This window comes from Lithobates pipiens, unplaced genomic scaffold, assembly GCF_037356315.1.
Source record: "Lithobates pipiens isolate NorthernLeopardFrog02 unplaced genomic scaffold, aLitPip1_a1.2 Scaffold_19, whole genome shotgun sequence".
In the NCBI taxonomy this organism is placed as follows: Eukaryota; Metazoa; Chordata; class Amphibia; order Anura; family Ranidae; genus Lithobates; species Lithobates pipiens.
The window spans coordinates 452,760,482-452,782,592 of record NW_027507764.1 but is presented as its reverse complement, the minus strand read 5'-3'; the positions used below and the strand labels follow the sequence as shown (position 1 = coordinate 452,782,592).

At 44.8% G+C, this 22,111-nt stretch overlaps 1 protein-coding gene across 1 annotated transcript in view; it reads right to left on the bottom strand.

Moving 5' to 3' along the window:
* The window catches only part of SDCBP (syndecan binding protein), a 68,236-nt gene that overhangs the window by 25,207 nt on the left and 20,918 nt on the right, over positions 1–22,111 (bottom strand). The window contains exon 2 of the mRNA XM_077492742.1: positions 6,732–6,793. Coding sequence (XP_077348868.1) covers positions 6,732–6,782 — 51 coding nt within the window. The 5' untranslated portion in view covers positions 6,783–6,793. The remainder of the gene's footprint in view (positions 1–6,731; positions 6,794–22,111) is intronic.

The following is a 22,111-nucleotide window of genomic DNA, read 5'->3' as shown; positions in this document are numbered from 1 at the left end:
ATATAATTTTTATAACGGCTTACATGTAAAATCCTTTTCTTTGAAGTACATCACAGAGCCATTAGTAGTTACTATGTGGGTTATAGGCCACCTTCAGGTGATGGACACTGGCACGCCCTAAATTAAAAATGTTACTCCCTATATAACCCCTCCTACTGGTGTGAGTACCTCAGTTTTGCTGCAAAGCAATACACATGTATACCAAAGAAGGGAGGGACCTCTGTGTCCTGTGATGTACTTCAAAAGAAAAGGATTTTACAGGTAAGCCGTTATAAAAATCCTATTTTCTTATCGTACATCACGGAACACAGAGCCATAATAGTTACTATGTGGGATGTCCTATAGTAATGCCAGCTCAAGGGAGACACAACAGAAAGTAGGGCACCAAGAGACTAGAGGACTCATACTGAAGCACATTGCTCCCAAAGATGATACCCTCATGATCTTTTACATCTACTTGCTAGAATCTGGTAAATGTATGTACTGAAGACCAAGATGCGGCCTTGCAGATTAGAGCCATGGGAGGCTTGGTGATGCACTGCTCAAGAAACACTAACAGCCCTTTATAAGTGCGCTTTAATATGAAAAAGGAGGAATTTTCCTCTTTAAACCATAAACTTGAACAATCACTTGACACATCCATTTAGCAATAGTAGATTTTGACGCCGCCCGTCCTCTTTAGGACCTTCTGGCAACTCTACACATCTGTTTTATGAATCTGAGTGGTCACAATAAAATATACCTTGACTACTCTCATCACAAAGAGAATTTAGTGACTTTCTTCCACAGAACAGGAATAACTGAGTACATCTATAAACTGGTCCTTTGGAACGGAGATACTCTGATCACTGCCAGCGCAGGTTGAATGACTGAACCTGTGAAAAAGATTTTTGTACTCACCGTTAAATCCTTTTCTCTAAAGTTCATTGACGGACACAGCTCCTTTAATCCTTGACCTTAGGGTTACAACGCCACCTTCAGGAGACGACTAGGCAGAACATGTAAAAACAGCAAGACTGCACAGCACCGCCCAGGAGGCGGTCCCTCTGGCTATAACTCCTCACCCTGCTTCCTGCAGATCAGTTCTTCAGAAAACAGTACAAACAAAAATAGGAGGGGTGGGTGTTGTATCCGTCAATGAACTTCAGAGAAAAGGATTTTGCAGCGAGTACAAAAAATCCAATTTTCTCTTTTTCGTTCATTGACGGACACAGCTCCTTTAAATTCTTGACCTTAGGGACGTCCCCAAGCAGTGTCAAAAAACGAGAGGTGGAAACAGCAAAAAAACTTCACCCACAACAGAAGGAGCACCTCAACAGAGGAGTTGCCATCTTAAACGGCCGCCATCAAAACCTGCGGCCAACTTATGCATCAAAAGATGCGTTCACAACAAACAGCCAGCGCAGCCCCCCCGCCAAAGCTCGGAGCCCCCCGGAGGACCCCCGGACAGGTACATACACACGGGGTGCTGTTGGTCACGGCACACTGACACGGACAGCAGTAGCCCGGTAATGTGTGCCCCGGAGCATATAGCTCACCGGCCATCCCTGGAGCAGAAGGGGCATGTCATAGCCGACTCAGCACGTAGCTAAGGTTTGCTCACGCTCGATGGCCAGGCTGGGGAGACTGCAAGAATCTATATTATCCAGCCTGTCACCCAGCCCGCTGTTGATTGTAGATCACAGGATCAAAATTGCAGGAAAAAAAAAAAAAAAAAAAACTACCAGGACAAAATGAGCTGCAGGAAGCAGGGTTAGGGGTTATAGTCAGAGGGACCGCCCCCTGTGCTCGGTGCTGTGCAGTCTTGCCGTTTTTACATGTTTTACGTGTTCTGCCTAGTCCTCTCCTGAAGGTGGCATGATAACCCTAAGATCAAGAATTAAAGGAGCTGTGTCCGTCAATGAACGAAAGAGAAATATAGTTTTTTTTTTTTTTTTTTTAAAGGAACTCCAACATCTTATCTGTTGGACCCTTTACCATATGAGCATTGTCTACTGGACAGGTTAGGCTTTTGTTTGTTTACAGAGGATATAGCAGCGTCAATTGCTGGAACTGCCCATTTCTTATAAAACTCTTCCTCCATAGAATAAAGTATTGAAAACTTTTTTGCCCGAAAAAAAACTTTATCTGGGTGCTCCCACACAGAATACATAAACTTTCTTAGCCATGAATGGACAGGAAAAGCATGATCAGATTGGCGAGGCTTTAGTGGACCCAAAACAGAAGTGGGCTCATCGACTGACTGCCTTACTGGCAGTAAAAATGTGGCGTGGACAATTCAGTGAGAGATCGTATCAACAACCTTTCCTGCAAAACTGATACTTACGTATCAGGTTCTTCGGAAGAGGAGACAGCAGCTTTTTCCTGGTCCTTTTCTCTCGCTCCTTGTTCCTCAGTATGAGGGTCCTGAGTAACCTGTTACACTTCCCACTCAGGGATGCGATTAAGCAAACCTTTGCTTCAATCTTAAAAAGGTTGAAGAAAAAAACCTCCTTATGCCACGTACACACGATCATCCAATCTGGTGGATTGTCCGCCGGACAATCCTCCAATGTGTGAGCTCCGGCGGACTTTTTTTTTTACCCAAAAGTCCGGCGGACTTAGAAAGTAGTTTTGCACCAAAATATGTCTGCCCCCCACCCCCCTGAGCCGTACCAGGCCGCGTGCCCTCAACATGGGGGGGGGGGGGGGAGACGCGCGGCCCCCCCACCCCAAAGCACCTTGTCCCCATGTTGATGAGTCCTGCCGGCGAGAAGACCCCCCCCAGGACGGAAGACCCCCGGAGCTGTGCAATAAATTTTTAACCCTTGTGTGTTGTGTTTTTTTACATTTTTTTTCACATAGGGTGGGGGGCCGGGAGGCCCCCATATTAAAAGGGGGCTCCCGGATTCCAATAAGCCCCCCACCCGAAGACCCCGACAACCAACGGTCAGGGTTGTCGGAAGAGGCCCTTGTCTTCATCAACATGGGGACAAGGTGCTTTGGGGTGTTGAGGGCACGCGACCTGGTATGGCTCAGGAGGGGGGGGCACTCGCTCACCCCCACCCCCTTTCCTGACCGGCCAGGTAGCGTGCTCAGAGAAGGGTCTGATATGGAGTATAACGTTTTCACGGATATAATCATTTTAAATATAAAAGCACAATACTGATAAAAGTTTACTTTAAAATTTAAGTGTAATCCCTTCTATTACCTCCAGTCTATCAGCCTCCACCTTCTCTGGGTTCAGATGCTGATCTTCCCTGCACAGTGTCTTTAAAGTGATTATTTATATTATATATGTCCCATGAGGCATTGCTCCTCAAACATACACAAGCTCTCAGGCACTTACTGACATCTATGGACAGTGTACTGAGCTGTACGTGTGCTGCACTGTGTATACTGACATGTATAGACGGTGTGCTGCACTGTATTTCCTGATACGTAAGCAAATAATGCATTCTGTATACAGGCCAACTAATCGTCTGACTGATTAATCGATTTATGAAAATAGCTGTCAACTATTTTCATAATCGATTAGTTGTTTCGGCCCTAATTGAGTCTTGTCATGGTCATGGGTCCTTGACATAATTTTGGAACTGGTTATACTAGGATCAATGATGGTGTCAGATTTCATGAAGGTAAACATTCAGTAGAAGCTTGCTAGACCAGTAGGATTGGATTTCAGCCAGTCAGGAGTCAATGCCACTTCTGAACCAATGAAAGTCTTCCAGGGGGATGATTGGTGGAACATAAAAATCAAAGCTCCCATTGATGCTCCGTCTCTCTCTTTGGCTCGTAGTCTCAGCAAGTATGGATAACGTAAGGTTTTTCTGTGTATTGGATTTTTCATTGCTTTCTTAGTGCATAACTTCCTCTCTTTCTGTAATTGTCTTCGTCCATTGGCATACTGTATTTGTAACATCACTGCTTTTAAAAAGGTTTTACCATCTGCCTTCTAGTTGGCAATATCCGATTAATACAAGTTTCTTTTCTATACAATAGTAAGTTTAAATAAAATTAGATTGTTATTCTTTTTGCACAGTTATCATTCGTTATTAATTCTATTTGTTATAGCTGCAATTGCATAGGCTAGCCATAGACAAAAAGTTAAAAACGCCACTGCCCATTAATTTCAATGCGCAGGGGCACTTTAGGAGCGGTGTATTCACGGCTCCTAAAGACCCTCAAAAGAAGCTGCTTGCAGGACTTTTTTTTGGGACGTATGAGTGCTTTTGAAAGGCTTTCACACTGGGGATTGCAGATGAGGTTTTTTTTCAGGCACTATTTTTAGCGCTAAAGCTCCTGAAAAATGCCTCCAATGTGAAAGGGGGTCTAATAGCTTGCTTTCAAAATGTGTCATCAGGTAACAAAATTATTTCAATCACTGCATAACTCCATGTACATCATTCTTGCTGACTGCAAATCTTGAAAAACACATGCATCTTAATTTGCCACACCAGGCATTCTAATGTTCTAACCTTTATTCCATAAGAACTATTGCAAATAAAAAAGGGGTTGTCTAATGAACACTATTATCTTCTGATGTCTACAGAGAATGGTGTCAGTATTCACCTTGGTATGCATAGCAGGATCAAAATTCTAGTTCTTGCTATAGTTTGATGATGCCAATAGGATGCTGTATTATGTAGAGCTCAAGGTAAGATCACTGGCTATTTTGAGGCTCAGATAACAGCTATTTGTTCAGTTTATCCAAATAATAAAAAAAAAAAAAAAAAAAAATATATATATATATATATATATATATATATATATATATATATATATATATATATATATATATATATAATAGTGCTCATGTGAAAAAAAAAAAAAAAAACAGATTCATTAAGTTCGTAGAAGTCCATAAAATATATTCGAGGAAAAATTTTTTTATATATATATATATATATATATATATATATATATATATATATATATATATATATATATATATATATATATATATATATATATATATATATACATATACATATACATATACATATACATATATACATACACACACACACACACACACACACACACATATATACACACATATACATCTCAAGTAATAAAGTGCTCATGTGCAAACAGTGTCCTGCTGTGTTTCTAATAATTACACAGGGTAGGCCACGCAATCATAAAACAGCTTCAACTGTGCCAAGGTGTCCTCCCTCCAGTGATCTCCTAGGTAGCGAACGCTCACCTCAGAGCATGCGATTAAGCAATTAAGCCAAGTCTAAAACACATTAGAACTGGGGATGCACCAAATGGGGTTTTTGGTGCCGAAACCAATACCGAAAATGAATACACTAGGCCGAAAACCGAAACCGATACAGCACAGATACCGAAAAGGACTGTTTTTTAAAAAATATTTTTATACAGGAGATGGCCAGAGACTGGCGGCATGGTACAGGAGGTGGTCAGAGACTGGCGGCATGGTACAGGAGGTGGTCAGAGACTGGCGGCATGATAAAAGATCAGTGCGTTTGTCCCCTGTGCAGCCAGTGATGCAGCGAAGAGAGAGGAGAGCCGCCTCCGCAGTCTGGTTCAATAGAGCGCCGGGAACATCATAGCTTTAATTTCAATAGCTGTGTGTTCCCCCGTCGCGCACCCGTCGCATACAGCCCCTCCCCCTTGTCCGGTGAACTGTGATAGACAGATCACCCGTCCAATCTGGAAGGGTAATCTGTATCACAGTTCCCCGGACAAGAGGGAGGGGCTGTATGCGACGGAGCGCAACGGGGGAACACAGAGCTATTAAAAATTAAAGCCAATGATGTTCCCGGCGCTCTACTGAGCCAGGCGGCGGAGGCGGCTCTCCTGCGTTATAGATCTCCCATGATGGGCGGCACCAGGGGCGGGAGCGGAGCTCCGCCCAGGCCCCGCCCCATTTTCGGCCGTTTTTTCCTTTCGGCAAATTGCCGAAAAGGGCATTTTCGGCCGATATGTTTCGGCGGCCGAAATTTCGGTACATCCCTAATTAGAACCTCCTCTGGGCTTTAGAAGGGAAAAACTGTATCCAGGGCTCCTCCGTGAAATACCTCCATTTATGCAAAGATAAAAGCTCTTGATAGTGTAGTAGGTTTAAACAATTTAATGAACACAAGCAAACAAACCCTAATAATACAGGGTACTCACATTTATAAAGTGCGTCCAGTGCACCACTCTACTGCCAGCAATAACCAATAAAATTAGATACCGGAAAGGTATGGGGGTGATGTGCGTTTCCTCCTAAGGCAGGTAGACTGCTCCTCATGCCGTCCTGTCCCCTTCCCAAGGCGTATTCGATACAGGGAATTCGCATCTACTTCAGAAAGTAGATAACAAAAATATGTCCACTCCACTGCCACCTACTGACTGCAAATCAAGCCATAGGTGGGTGTAGCAAGATGTCCAATGCTGCTGTTCTGTCAGCATGCGCAGCTGACGGAACATCAATTCCGTTTGCTGATCTGAAGGGTTCGCTAATCTGATAGAACACTGGCTCTTACAGCTAAAAATCTCCAGGTTAGGAATATACAGGTAAATTTCTCTCACTTCATTCCAATACAGAGATCTAGGAATCCTGGGCTTTTTTCTTTTCTTTTTCCGAACAGCCTAGCACAAGACTAAGCCTTGTCTGCACCATCCAAAACAAAAGCAGGCGCTTTTTGTGGAGATGGCCATATTAGGAAACCATGGAGAAAAAATAAACCCTATGACGAAAAAATAAAATGAGTCTAAATGAGAATCTATTTTTTTATTACCTGAATGACTCTGTCAACTTTCAAGTCTTCTAGAGATGGATACAGAGACATTGTTCTTATTCCTGCCAAGAAAAAATAAAAAAATGACACACTTTATTGTAAAATATAGATATTACACAAAAACATTCCAAGAACTTTTTAAAGAAAACAAGAGAGTTTAATAGAAATATTTGACATCTGCTCAATGAGATCTCAAACAAAGATGATGTATTCAGCTTGTCATAAACCCTTTCATGATGTATGCTTACCTGTACGTGAGTGCATTTCTGCACCTCATTGGATGCATTTTTCTCATTAGATGTGAGAAAAATGCTGAAGGTCAACTAATACATCAATAGCCAATGACCTCCAGACAATATTTTACCCCCGCGATGACCAGAGCACTTTTTTGCTAGTGCAATCCTGAACATTTTAACTGACAATTAACCACTTCCCGACCAGCGCACGACGATGTACGTCGACAGAATGGCACGGGCAGGCATATTGGCGTACAGGTACGTCCAATATTCGATGCCGCCCTGCCATCGGGAGCGCGCCGCCGGCGGCGTGCTCCCGCGCTGGTCGGGACCCCCGTGAGTCCGGTCGCGGGACCCGCGGACTCGATCGCCGCGGGCATCCCCGCGATCGTCTCACGGAGCGGCCGAATGGAGGAAATGCTGTGTAAACAACATTTTTCCATTCTGCCTAGCAACTAGTGACGCTGATCTCTGCTCCATGTGATTGGAGCAGAGATCAGTGTACACTAAATGAAAGCCCAACCCCCCCACAGTTAGTAACACACCCCTAGGAACACTTAACCCCCTACACTGCCACCCACTGGTTAACCCTTTCACTGCCAGTGTCATTTACACAGGAATCACTGCATTTATATAGCAGTGATTACTGTATAAATGACAATGGTCCCAAAAATGTGTCAAAAATGTCCGATGGGTCCCCCACAATGTCGCAGTCACAATAAAAAAAAAAAAAATCGCAGATCGCCGCCATTACTAGTAAAAAAATAAATAAAAAATTATTAATAAAAATGCTATAAAACTATCCCTATTTTGTAAACGCTATAACTTTTGCGCAAACCAATCAATCGCTTATTGCGATTTTTTTTACCAAAAATATGTAGAAGAATACGTATCGGCCTAAACTGAGGGAAAACATTTTTTTTATATATATTTTTGGGGGATATTTATTATAACAAAAAGTAAAAAATAATGTGTTTTTTTCAAAATTATCGCTCTATTTTTGTTTATAGCACAAAAAATAAAAACCGCAGGGGTGATCAAATACCACCAAAAGAAAGCTCTATTCGTGGGGAAAAAAAAAAAAGACGTCAATTTTGTTTGGGAGCCACGTCGCACGACCGCGCAATTGTCAGTTAAAGCGACGCAGTGCCAAATCGCAAAAAGTGGTCTGGTCTTTGACCAGCAAATTGGTCCGGTCTGAAAGTGGTTAAGCAACAATGTACGCAAATACATTTTTTTATATCTTTTTTTTTTCCACAAAAAGAGCTCTCTTTTGGTGGCATTTGATCACCATTGGGTTTTTTTATTTTTTGCTATCTAAACGAGAAATGGGAAAGAAAAAAAAAACAAAAAAAAAAACACCCACACATTCCTTTATGAATTTAGGACACAATGTGTTCTGGTACACATCTTTGATATAAAAAAAAACAAAAAAAAAACAAAATAAAACCCACCAAAAACAAACCCTGTAGCATCTGGTATAGATACTGAAATTATACTAGTAATGGCGGTGATCAGCAATTTACTGGCAGTAAATCTGGCACTTGCCAATGCTGGCTGGGGTGGGGGGAGGGTTAACAGGTGTGTGTTATGTGCTGCTTTTACTAACCGAACTTTGCAGGGAATAAAAAATAAAAAAAAGCAGCAATTTTGCCCGCCAGTGTTCAGAGCTCTGTGTTGTGCAGAAGGTTTTTGATCTTAAAGGGGTTGCAAACCCTCAGTTTTTCACCTCAACGCTTTGGGGTGGAAAAAAATAAAAAAAATAAAAATAAAGTGATTTTTGGTCTCACTGTAAAAATCCTTTCCTATGAAGTTCATTGACGGACACAGCTCCTTTAATTCTTGACCTTAGGGTTATCACGCCATCTTCAGGAGAGGACTAGGCAGAACATGTAACAACAGCAAGACTGCACAGCACCGCAAAGTGGGTGGTCCCTCTGGCTATAACCCCTCGCCCTGCTTCATGCAGCTCAGTTTGCCATAAACTGTACAAACATAAATAGGAGGGGTGGGTTCTGTGTCCGTCAATGAACTTCAGAGAAAAATATTTTACGGCGAGTACAAAAATCCCATTTTCTCGTTCGTTCATTGAAGGACACAGCGCCTTTAAATCTTGACCTTAGGGATGTCCCCAAGCAGTGTCAAAAAACGGGTGGAAACAGCAAAACATAACTTCACCACAACAAAAGGAATACCTCAACAGAGGAGTTGCCATCTTAGAATGGCCGCCATCAAAACCTGCGGCTAACTTATGCATCAAAAGATGCATTCACAGCAAACTTGTAACTGGAGGAAAGTGTTAATTGCAACCTTACACAGCCACCTGTAAATCTTTGCTGCCAAAGCAAGCATCCGAAGATGCGCTTACGCCGACTTTGTAGAATTTAGTGAAAGTGTGAACGGACGACCAAGTCGTCGCCTTACACACCTGGCAGACAGACGCTTGATGTCAGAAAGCCCAGGAGGTTCCAATTGACCTGGCGGAATGAGCCGTGGCAAGAAAAGGGGGCACCCACCCTTTTAAGGCATAGGCCTGAACCACGATCTATAAAGTGACAAAAAGTATCTAAGGTATGCCATAAAAATAGATCAATAAAGTCTTCAAAAAAGAGGGTAGAAATCTAATACCATAAAAAAAAAAAAAAAAAAAAAAAAAAAAAAAAAAAAAAGAAGATGAAAAATAAATAAAATCATAAAAGTCAGGTGTTGAAAAAGTCCAAATAATATTTGAATGTGATGAATTAGTAGTCTATGAAAAATAGCATCCTCCAAATCACATTAATGCGTTTCAACGATATTCCAAATACGTCACTGAATATTGCTATTGTGATTCATGGATGATATTATTCCATATATTTTCTCTTGGATTATGGTCTCTCAGAACTCTCACCTTATAGCTATGTAATGTCTCACATCAAACAAATGATTGGCGTTGTCCAAATGCCTCTGTTGGGGTCCTATTGGACAGGTATATACTGCAGATAGTGCCCAGGATATTTCTGCCTTTCAAATTCCTTCACACATGTGTCCTGGATCGCAATGACTATGACCAAGCAAAATACATCAGCCACCAAAGGTTCCCCACCACGGCAGACATGGGGGATTAATGCAGGTGGTGATAAATGGGATGGAAGTAATAAACAGGCATTTCAATGAATGCAAAACGTATAGCGGGATGCCTCCTGGGAGTAAAAACAGCTACAGGTGGAAGTTCTAGCCGACCAGCGGTGGGAAACACTGTGTCTCTGATCCAAGATGGAGAGCCGTGCATTCATTGAAATGCCTGTTTTTTCAGAGAAATATCCTGGGCACTATATACCTGTCCAACAGAAGCATTTGGACAACACCAATCATTTGGTGAAGTGAGATATTACATAGCTATAAAAAAAAAAAAGAAGGTGAGAGTTTTGAGAGACCATAATCCAGGAGAAAACATATAGACTAATTAAAGCGGTTCTTCACCCTAAAGGGGAAGTTAGTATTATCCCTCCCCCCCTCCGGTGCCACAATCGGCACCTTTCGGGGGGGAGGGGGGTGCAGTTACCTGGATAACTGCACCCACTTCCGGCCAGACCGCCGCATGGCTCCGCCCACCGCCGCATGGCTCCGCCCCCCCCCCCCCCCCCCCCCCCGTTGTGTTCTGGGAAACACACAGTTCCCAGAGACACAGCGGGGAACCAGCGCAGCGCGACTCGCGCATGCGCAGTAGGGAACCGGGCAGTGAAGCCCTCTTGCTTCACTTCCCGATTCCCTGACAGAGGATGGCGGCGGTGGCTGCAGCGAGACGAGCGCTCGCTCGTCATCTGCCGCCGACATCGCTGGAACCTGGGACAGGTAAGTGTGATATTATTAAAAGTCAGCAGCTGCAATATTAGTAGCTGCTGGCTTTTAATATTTTTTTTTTTGTGCAGCTCCTCTTTAATACCATCAATGAATCACAATAGCAATATTCCGTGACATACTTGGAATATCGTTGAAACACATTAATGTGATTTGGAGGATGCTATTTATTTTTCATAGATTAATCACATTCAAATATTTTAATATTTGGATTTTTTCAACGCCTGACTTATGTTTTTATTCTTCATCTGGTATTAGATTTCTACCATCTTTTCGAAGACACTTTATCGATATATTTTTATGGCACACTTTAGATATTCTTTATCACTGTATGCATTTGTCACTTTATGAATTGTTATTTATTTGCACTGTGACACTTTATTCGCTTAAAGCGGGAGTCCGCCGGGACTCCGCGTTTTTTTTTTTTTTTTTTTAAAGCCAGCAGCTACAAATACTGCAGCTGCTGACTTTTAAAATAGTGACACTTACCTGTCCAGCGCGCCCGCGATGTCGGCACCCGAAGCCGATCTCTAGATCGTCTCTCGGGTGCTGCCGTCGCCATCTTGGGTATGGGAATCAGGAAATGGAGCCTTTCGGCTTCATTTCCCGGTTCCCTACTGCGCAATGAGGACGGTCCCCGCTGCCTCTGGGATCTGTGCGTTTCCCAGCAGGCAGCGGGGCACTTGCGGAAAGGGGCGTAATCTACGCCCCTTTCCGCAGAGAGCTATCCCGGAAGTGGGTGCAGATACCTGTACTGTACAGGTATCTGCACCCCCCTCCCCCCTGAAAGGTGCCAATTGTGGCGCCGGAGGGGGGGAGGGTTCCGATGAGCGGAAGGTCCACTTTAGGGTGGACCTCCGCTTTAACTATTATGGCACTTTATTATCTACTGATTAGATAGTATTGCACTAGTATTCAAGAGGAAGTAAACCCAGATGAGTTTACTTCTTCTTTCATTCCCTGCAAAGGTAAAGCATAATGGGCTACTATGCAGCGCATAGTAGTCCATTATGTGTCACTTACCTGACACAGGAGCCAGCGATGTCACCGCTGTACCCTGTAGTCCGGCGCATCCATCTTCTCGGTGGGTCTCGCTGCGTCGCCGCTGTCATTCGGCGAAGCCACGATGAGGTCACTCCCGCCAATGCACACGGGAGTCGCCACACGCGGCATATTGCCGTTGACGGCGGCGCGCCTCAGTGCGCCTTACGCAGCGGTGCCTGTCTTTCGGTAAATATCTCCTAAACCGTGTAGGTTTAGGAGATATTTCTTGGACCTACAGGTAAGCCTTAATCTAGGCTTACCTGTAGGTCAAAGCGTGTTGTAAGGGTTTACAACCACTTTCAGTCAGAGAATTTCATCTCTTATTTTAAGTGATTTTTGTTACATTCCCGAAATCACTTCATGCTTACTTTTACCATTTACTTTGTGTTATTGTGAACACTCAAGATTTTGCAGCAATTATTTGAATATATCACTTCATTTTATTTTGTAAATAAGCATTATCATTTATTACTCCTAGTAGCGCAAAGGACACATACACTCACATTTCTGAACCATGATCTGTCTGATCCACCGAGAAATGGTGGACGACGAGAGCGCCAGACCTTTTTTCGGACATGCCACCGAGAGAGTCTGACTTCCGGAAGGGAGCCGTAGCAGACAGATACACCTGTAGAGCCCGGACCATTTCCAGGGAATGTAAGGCAACTTCTTTCGGGTGTGTCGGCTTCGGACATAGGCATGGTAACACCATGTCCTCATTTAGATGGAATGCCGAATCCACCTTTGGAAGGAAAGAGGGCTGCGGACGTAGCACTGCCTTATCCTTGTGGATGACCAGGTAAGGAGACTTGCATGACAAGGTTGCCAACTCAGAAACCCTCCTGACAGATGTAATGGCCACTATAAAGACTTTGAGAAAGAGTTAAAGCGGAGGTCCACCCTAAAATGGACCTTCCGCTCATCGGATTCCAGGTAACTTCACCCACTTCCGGGCTAGCTCTCTGCGGAAAGGGGCGTACATTACGCCCCTTTCCGCAAGTGCCCGCCCCCTTCCGCAAGTGCCCCGCTGCCTGCTGGGAAACAAACAGATCCCAGAGGCAGCGGGGACCGTCCTCATTGCGCAGCGCGGCTCGCGCATGTGCAGTAGGGAACCGGGAAATGAAGCCGAAAGGCTCCATTTCCTGATTCCCATACCCAAGATGGCGGCGGCAGCACTCGAGTGTCCATCTAGAGATCGGCTTCGGGTGCCGACATCGCGGGCGCGCTGGACAGGTAAGTGTCACTATTTTAAAAGTCAGCAGCTGCAGTATTTGTAGCTGCTGACTTTAAAAAAAAAAAACGCGGAGTCCCGGCGGACTCCCGCTTTAACAAGGGAATCTCCCTAATGTTTTCAAACAGCGGTTTCTGGAGAGCTGATAGCACCAGATTCAGATCCCACGGGAGGTAGTGGTGGTCGAACCGGAGGGACTACGTGTCGAACCCCTTGCACAAAAGTACCCACCAATGAGTGAGTCGCCAAGGCTGATATTTGCCCATTGATGGTACTCAAGGCAAGTTTCTGATCCACTCCTCACTGAAAAAACAGCAGGATCCTGGAAACTGAATAAGTGCGCGGACGCCACCCCATCTGCTTACACATGGAGATGTAAGCCTTCCACGTACGATGGTAAATCTTTTCGAGAAGACTACTTCCATGCCCTCAGCACAGTGGAAATCACAGAGTCTGAAAGACCTTGGTCCCTTAGTACCTGGTTTTCAACAGCCATGCCGTTAAAACCAGCGTTTCGGACCCTGCGATAGAAGGTCCTCTCGCATCGGCAGCTGCCAAGAACATCCGCCACCAGTCATATTAGGTCAGCGTACCAAGGCCAATCTGGGGCAATCAGAATCACCGGAATCCCTTCGGCCTCCACGCTACGGAGTAGAAGTTTTGGGGGGGGGGGGGGGCATAAATCAGCCGATAATGCACCCATGGAGCCACCAATGCATCTGACGCGTCCGCCCAAGGGGTCTCTTGTCCTGGACATAAACCTCTGCACCTTCCGATTGAGCCGAAAGGCCAGGAGGTCCACATCTGGTGTGCCCTACCTTAAGCAAAGGAGCCCGAATACATCCGGATGCAACGACCATTCCCCTGGGTCCAGCATCTGATGACTTAGGTAGTCCGCCTGACAGTTTTCTACTCCCAGAATGTATATGGCTGGCAGGGCTGGCAGGTGCCACTCTGCCCACTGCAGGATGTGAGCGACCTCCCGTGCTGTGGCGTGAGCTCCTTGATGGTTGACATATGCCACCATACAAAAGAGGGGAAGGCGCACTGACCTAGTGCATTACCATAAAACAGCTTTATTTAAAAAATAAATCAAATAGCAAAATGGCTACTCACAAACGAGTATTGATCAAAGGCAAAATCAATACAAATAGATCCATTGCACCAAACGTTTGGCGAATCCAGACCAGATGTCAGAGGAATTGGTAAATACCTCTACGGAAATGGCTAACGCATTTCGGGAGTGACCCCCTTTCTTCAGAGCCAAAAAGGGCAATCTTTTTGGCTCTGAAGAAAGGGGGGGGGGGGGTCACTCCCAAAACGCGTTAGCCATTTCCGTAGAGGTATTTACCAATTCCTCTGACATCTGGTCTGGATTCGCCAAACGTTTGGTGCGATGGATCTATTTGTATTGATTTTGCCTTTGATCAATACTCGTTTGTGAGTAGCCATTTTGCTATTTGATTTATTTTTAAATAAAGCTGTTTTATGGTAATGCACTAGGTCAGTGCGCCTTCCCCTCTTTTGTATGGTTTCTTTCTAGTATTTGAACACCCAATGTTCTAAAGGAGGGCTGCAAGACTTAGTGACAACACCATTTCAAACTGTCTATATCACATTTCCAAGACCAAGAAACCAGAGCGCAGGAGAATTTGGTTGTTTTTGACATATGCCACCGTCATGGCAATGTCTGACTGGATCCTGACCAGACGCCCCTGAAGCATCCTGAACCATATGGAGAGGCACCTTATGATCGCCCGAAGCTCAAGCCCATTGATCGGTAGTTGGGATTCTTCCCATGACTAGAGGCCCTGGGCCAAAACCCCCCACAACCGGTCAGGCTGGCGTCCGTTGTGATCACTATCCAATGGAGAGGAATGAACGATCTCCCGGACCGAAGGGCCGGAGACCTCAGCCACCAGAGAAGGGAATCCCTGACTAACTGGCTCACCCAAATTTGACAATCCAGGGATAATGGAAATTTGTTCCAATTTGACAAATCTCCTTCTGCAAGACTCGAGTGGAAAATTGAGCATGCGGTACCAATTTATAAGTGGCTACCATGAGGCCCAGAACGCATGCAGAAGCGCAGCGACGACCACCTGCGGTTCACCAACAACTTCACCGCAGCTTGAAGAGTCTGCAGCTTAGTCACTATGACTAAGCACCGTGTTCGGTGTGAAACATGTCAGCGGCTGTGCAGTTAGTCTGTTTGCCAGCCTAGATGCTATGATTTTAATTACATTTTTGAAATAAAGTTGAATAATTTGGAGTGCGGCTATCCAGCTACATCTTTTCTACTCCAGGCGTTAAGTCGGCACTGACACCAACTTCTTTAGGTTCAGCACCCAACCAAACTCCCGGAGAGTCTGCATGGTGATGGCTAAATCCTCCCTTAATTCTGAGGCAGAAGTTTCTCTCAGGTCATCCAGGTAACCCAGGTAACCCAGGATTGCAATCCCATGTTGCCTTAACAGTGCCAGAATTGGAGCTAACACTTTGCTAAAGTCTCGGGGTGCTGACGCCAGGCCAAAAGGGAGAGCCACAAACTGGTAGTGCTCTTTCTCAACTGCAAATCGTAGAAACCTCTGATGCCTGAGGCATATGGGTACATGCAAGTACACGTTCTGGATATCCAGGGACGCCAGGAAGTCCCCCTGATGGAGTGAACAGATTCCATCCTGAACCTTTGCACTTTTACAAAGCTGTTGAGGGCCTTCAAGTCCAGGATCGGACATACCCCTTCCTTTTTGGGGGACTACAAACAGATTGGAGTAGAATCCCTGAAACCTTTCCAGCGTCGGTACAGGTACCCCACACAGCAGCAGGTCCCATACTATCCTGACCAGGGCTTCCCGACGAGTCAGAAGTAGGTTGGAGGGAAAAACAGGATTTTTAAAACAGCTTACCTGTAAAATCCTTTTCTTTGATGTACATCAGGGGACGCAGAGCCATAGTACTTACCATGTGGGTTATATGGGCCACTGATAGGTGATGGACACTGGCACGCCCTAAGGCAAGAAGTGTACTCCCTATATAACCCCTCCCGCTACTGGGAGTCCTCAGTTTTGAAGCCAAGCAATACAAGTGTACACCAAGAAGGGAGGGACCTCTGTGTCCCCTGATGTACATCAAAGAAAAGGATTTTACAGATAAGCCGTTTTAAAAATCCTGCTCTCTTTTCTTACATCAGGGGACACAGAGCCATAGTACTTACTATGTGGAATGTCCCATAGCAATGGTAACTGAAGGGAGGGAGACAACAAAAAAGGAGGCCCCAAGGCAATATCCTCATGACCTTTAACATTGATTTGATAAAATCTGGTAAACGTATGAACTGAAGACCAAGTTGCGGCCTTACAGATCTGAGCGATATAGAGGCCTGATGATGCACCGCCCAAGAGGCACTAATCGCCCTGGTTGAGTGTGCTTTAACATGAAAAAGGAGGAATTCTCTTCTTTAAACCATAAGCCTGAATAAGAACTTGACGAATCCATTTGGAAATAGTAACTTTTGTTGCTGCCTGTCCCCTTTGGACCTTCTGGCAGTACAAATAATTTTGCGAATCCGAGCGGGCGCTTTTAAATACACTCTGACCGCTCTTACTACATGAAGGGAATGTAGTGCCTTCTCTTCTTTAGATTGAGGCTCTAGGAAGAAAGGAAGGACGAACAATATCTTGATTTAAGTGAAAACCTGTCACCACATTTGGTAGGAAATCAGGATGAGGACGTAACACCACCTTATCCTTTACAAGAGAGACGCTAATTCTGATATTCTTCTAGCAGAAGAAATGGCAACCAGAAAGATTATCTTTCTAGTCAAAAGAACCAAGGGAATTTCACGTAAAAGGCTCAAAAGGCTGATTCTGCAAAGCCGATAAAACCAAGTTTAAAGCCCAAGGATTTAGAGGTGCCTTGATAGGGGGGGGGATTAATTTTTTTTTACCCCCTGAAGAAAGCTACGCACCAGAGAGTGAGAAGCCAGTGGTCGTTGAAAAAATACTGACAAGGCTAAGATATGGCCCTTGATAGTACTCAAGGCTAGCTTTATCTCTAATCCCACTTGCAGGAAATCCAGGATCCTACCTATGACATATTTCCTGGGATGCCAACCCCTGGATCCGCACCAAGAAACATACGCTTTCAAGACTCTATAGTAAAATGATTCTGGAAGCCGGATTCCTGGCATTAATCAAGGTAGACACTACTGAAGGCGACAACCCACGATCCTTTAGAATGTGGGTCTCAATAGCCAAACTGTTAAATTTAGCGCCTGTAAGGTAGGATGGAATACCGGACCTTGTGCGAGAAGGTCTGGCCATAATGGCATCTTTATGATCTCGGCAAACCAAGATCTTCTGGGCCACACTGGGGCCACCAGAATCACCTCCTTTCGTTTCTACTTGATCCTGCAAAGAACCAAGGAACACGCAGAAGTAGCAGAACTAGAGAAAATGCATATCCCATGGGAAGACTAATGCATCTGTTCCGCAAGCTAGTGGATCCCTTGTTCTTAACACAAAAGTTGTCGACCTTGTTGTTGAATCTGGACGCAAACAGGTCCACGTCTGGAGTATCCCACCTCTGACATATTGCTAGGAAGATGTCGGGGTGAAGAGACCATTCGCCTGGAAATAATTGTTGGCGACTCAAGTAGTCCGCCTGCCAATTGTCTATTCCCGGAATGATTATTGCTGATAGGCAAGGAATGTTGTGTTCTGCCCAAGCTAGAACATCATTCGCCTCCCTTAGTCTGACCATCCAAGACTTTAGAGCCAGACGTACTGCCCGAATCTTTAAAATGTTGATAGGCAAGGTCCATGCCAACTTGGACCATCTCCCCTGGACAGAATTTTCTTCCAGGACCACTCCCCAGCCTAGAAGGCTGGCATCGGTTTTCCAGGAGACTGGTAGAAATGATTTTCCCTTTTGGAGGCTGCTGGATACCAACCACCAATTTAGGCTCTGACACGTCGGGGGCCAGGTGAATTGGAAAATCCAAGGCCTGAACCTTTTTGTTCCAGGCAGCCAGGATTGTGTTTTGTAGCAGTCTTGAATGAAACTGCCATAAGGAACAGCCTCGAAGGAGGCCACCATTTTCCCCAACAATCTCATGCATAACCGAATGGAAGGATTTTTCGTTGCTTTGGTGAGTTGAATCAGTTCTATAATGGAACTGATTCTTGTCTGGGGTAGGAATACCTTTTTCTATATGGTATCTATGACCAGATCCAAGTACTGCAATCTCCTTGATGGTTTTAAGGAGTATCTTTCTAGGTTGAGAATCCAACCTAGAGATTCCAGGTAGTTTACAGCTGTGACCAGACTTTGGTTTAGACCTGAAAATGAATGATCTATTAAAAGCAGATCGTCTAAATAGGCTAGGATCAATATGCCTTGAGCCCTTAATCTGGCTAAAGGAGGTGCCAGAATTTGAGAACACCTATGGTGCTGTGGCTAGACCAAAAGGCAGGGCCACAAACTGAAAATTATGATTTTCTATTTCGAAGCGCAGAAATTTCTGGTGAGCGGGAAATATTGGCACATGGAAATATGCATCTTTGATATCTATAGAAGACAAATAAAAAAAAAACACAACACACACACACACACACACACACCTCCTTGCAGGATGGCAACAACCAGATTGACTCCATGCGAAAAGATCGAATGTTCAAGTGCCGAGTCAGATCTTTGAGATTTAAAATAGGTCCTATGTCTCCATTTGATTTTGGAACTGTGAAAAGGTTTGAATAAAAACCTGTGCACTGTTCCACTAAAGGGACCTCTGTTATCACCGACTGGGATAATAGATGATCCAGCACTAGGAGAGCCTTCTTTTTCTCTGGGTCCTTGGGAACATTTGACCTTAGAAAATGAGGAGATGTAAAATCTCAGAACTCTAGTTTGTAACCTAGAGAAACAGCGGAAGCCACCCATCTGTCTTGACATTGTTCCTGCCAGCTCCTTGAGAATTGCAGGAGCCTTCCCCCCCCCCCCCCCCCCCCCTTCATAAGGAGGCTTTAGCATTCTATTTTGTGGGCTTTCTGCCCCAAGATCTCTTCTGACCCTGGGGCTGCCCTTGGGGTCTTCCCCTTGAACCTAATGGTTGAGGCCGTCGAGACTGCCTAGAGGCCGATACCCCTGGCACAGGTGAGGAAGCACGTTTAAAAAAATAAATAAATAAAAAGGAGAAATGTTTGAACCTCTTCTTTACTGGTAAGAGAGCTTTTCCCATTAGAGATGTTTTAGAGGTATTTATCCAAATCATCTCCAAATAGCTGTTCCCCATGAAAAGGGAAACTGGCTAAGAGCTTTTTACACGGTGCTTCGGCTGACCAACTTTTCAGCCATAGAACTCTGCGAGAATGCACTAGTCCAAGCATAAGCCATGAGGCTTGAATGATAGAATCTTTCTTAGCATCTATTGTGAAACACAGTGCGTCTGATAAACCAGCCCATTGCTGGGCCTGCTCATCAGGCAGAATTTTAAGTATTTACTCAAACTGTTCCTTAATGGACTGGGATACACCAATTGCAGCAAGAACCGGCTGCGCTAATGAGCTTGCCAAAGACATATGGCTTTTAGAAAGAAGTTCCAATTTTTTAACTGTTGGATCTTTTAACATTAGTGCACCATTATCCACCAGACATGCAAGATTCTTGTTCACTGAGAAAATTGCAGCATCAATCTTCCAAATATTTGGGAAGATCTACCTGATCTTCAGCCTCCTGAACCTCAATAAGAGGGTCCTGAGCACTAGATATGGATCTGCTACCTTTGACCCCCACTATGGAGAGAGAACATAGCATAAATAAATATTTTCCAAGCTAGAAATAGTAGATGAAAAAACCTCTTGTGCGATATACTCAAGTGCTGAAGTGTCTCGCATAGCTGCAACTACAGACTTCCCTGAAGGCTCAATCTGACCAGCCGCATTACTCTCAGAGGAGGATGACATTCTTTTGGAAATGGTTTTAGTTTGTTGTGTAACCATTGACCCTTTAGAACCCTTAGAGGAGTTCCTGGTCCCTTTGCCACTCATGAAGCACAAAGCAGAGGCACTACCAGCAAAAGAATGTACACTGCTAGGCTACAGTCCAGCGCAATAGCTGCTATTAATCCTAGCCTGTTAACCACATCAATACTGGGCACTTAAACACCTTCCTGCCCAGACCAATTTTGAGCTTTCAGCGCTGTCGCAATTTGAATAACAATTGCGCGGTCATGCTACACACCTTTTTTCCCCACAAATAGAGCTTTCTTTTGGTGGTATTTGATCACCTCTACGCTAAACAAACAAAAAAGACCGAAAAAACGTTTTTTTTTTGTTTCAGTTTCAAAACTTTGTAAATAAGTAAATTTTCTCCTTCACTGATGGGCACTGATGGGGCTGCACTGACGGGCACTGATAAGGCAGCACCAATGAAGTGGCACGGATGGGCACCAATAGGCGGCACTGTATTGTTTTGTACTGATGGATGCCCGTGCCAAACAATAATGCATGCCAATCAGTGATGCCCACTGTGGGGGGGGGGGGGGGCCTGTGCTGATAATCGATCAGCACAGACACCCCCTGTCAGAGGAGCAGCCAACCGGCTCTCCTCAACTGGCGTCTGACAGATGCGAGTGAGGACTATTGGTGCCCATCCGTGCCACTTCATTGGTGCTGCCTTATCAGTGCCCGTCAGTGCAGCCCCATCAGTGCCCATCAGTGAAGGAGAAAATTTACTTATTTACAAAGTTTTGAAACTGAAACAAAAAAAAAAATTTTTTTCGGTCTTTTTTATTTGTTTAGCGTAGAGGTGATCAAATACCACCAAAAGAAAGCTCTATTTGTGGGGAAAAAAGGTGTGTAGCATGACCGCGCAATTGTTATTCAAATTGCGACAGCAATCTTCCTATTTACACTGTGACCAGCTGCGGCTGATCACGTGGTAAAGAATCTCCGTCGGAGACTCTTTACCGAGATCGTAGTTGCGGGGGTCAGACTGACACACCGCAACAAGGATCGCCGCTTAAAACCCTGATATGATGCCCAGTTAGGATTTTGAAACCACTTTGCAGCCGTCATTCACCTATAGGGCGGGCGGCAAGTGGTTAAAGTACAATGTGTCAAAGGGAATGCCTGTGTCACCAAACCTAATCCAGCCAACCTTCTGCTCTGTCCCTCCACAGCCAGCAGCAGCTAAACAAACAGCGCTTAAATTAACTTCCTGCACATGTGGTCTGTGTGACGCCGTTAGCCACACACCCCCTTTACTTTCAAAGAACAGTATTTTCCTGCGCGAGCGGCGTCTTGCAGACATGACGGGAGGGGCTAAATCCTCCGATGAGCGGCCAACGGAAACTACTGTGGCATACCAATCCCCCAAAGGGGAAAAAAAAATAAATAAATAAAAAAATAAAAAAAACACAATACTGGGGGCGCAGGAGGAGAACCAGTCCCCCCTTTCTTACCGAAGGATCTGTTGTGGCTGGAGGAGAGGAGAAATGAAGGCATCTGCGCTGTTTCCAGCATCAGGCGGCGAGTGCTCAATACAGCCCCCAGTGGCGACACATAGGCATGACAACATTATACATAGAAAGAGAAATTCCTGAGAAAATCTCACTTTCCTTTTCCTCGTAGCAGGGTTATCTGAGATAAAAACCCAATCTTCACCCTTTACGATGGGCTCCGAGACCTTTAGGAAACCTTCAGGAACAGGGGAATCTCAGGTTACCCACAATCCTTGACCTGCGACAGCACCCTGCCAGTAAAAACTTTATGGCCTTACTACCAAAAAAAACTGGATCCCAGGGTCCAGCTCTCTAAAGAGAAGCATTCGCAAGCAAAACCTTGTTTCTTCGGACACGAGGCCCGGGTACCATCCATTTAGCCCATGAAAGGACATCAGAACGGATCCGGTCAGCATGGCTAGCCCCAGCAGGGAAGCTTCCAGTGGAGCTCAGCACAGCACATCTTTACACATGACCAACACCTTAGACAATGGCGAGAATATAAATAATAAATAAAACGAAGGAC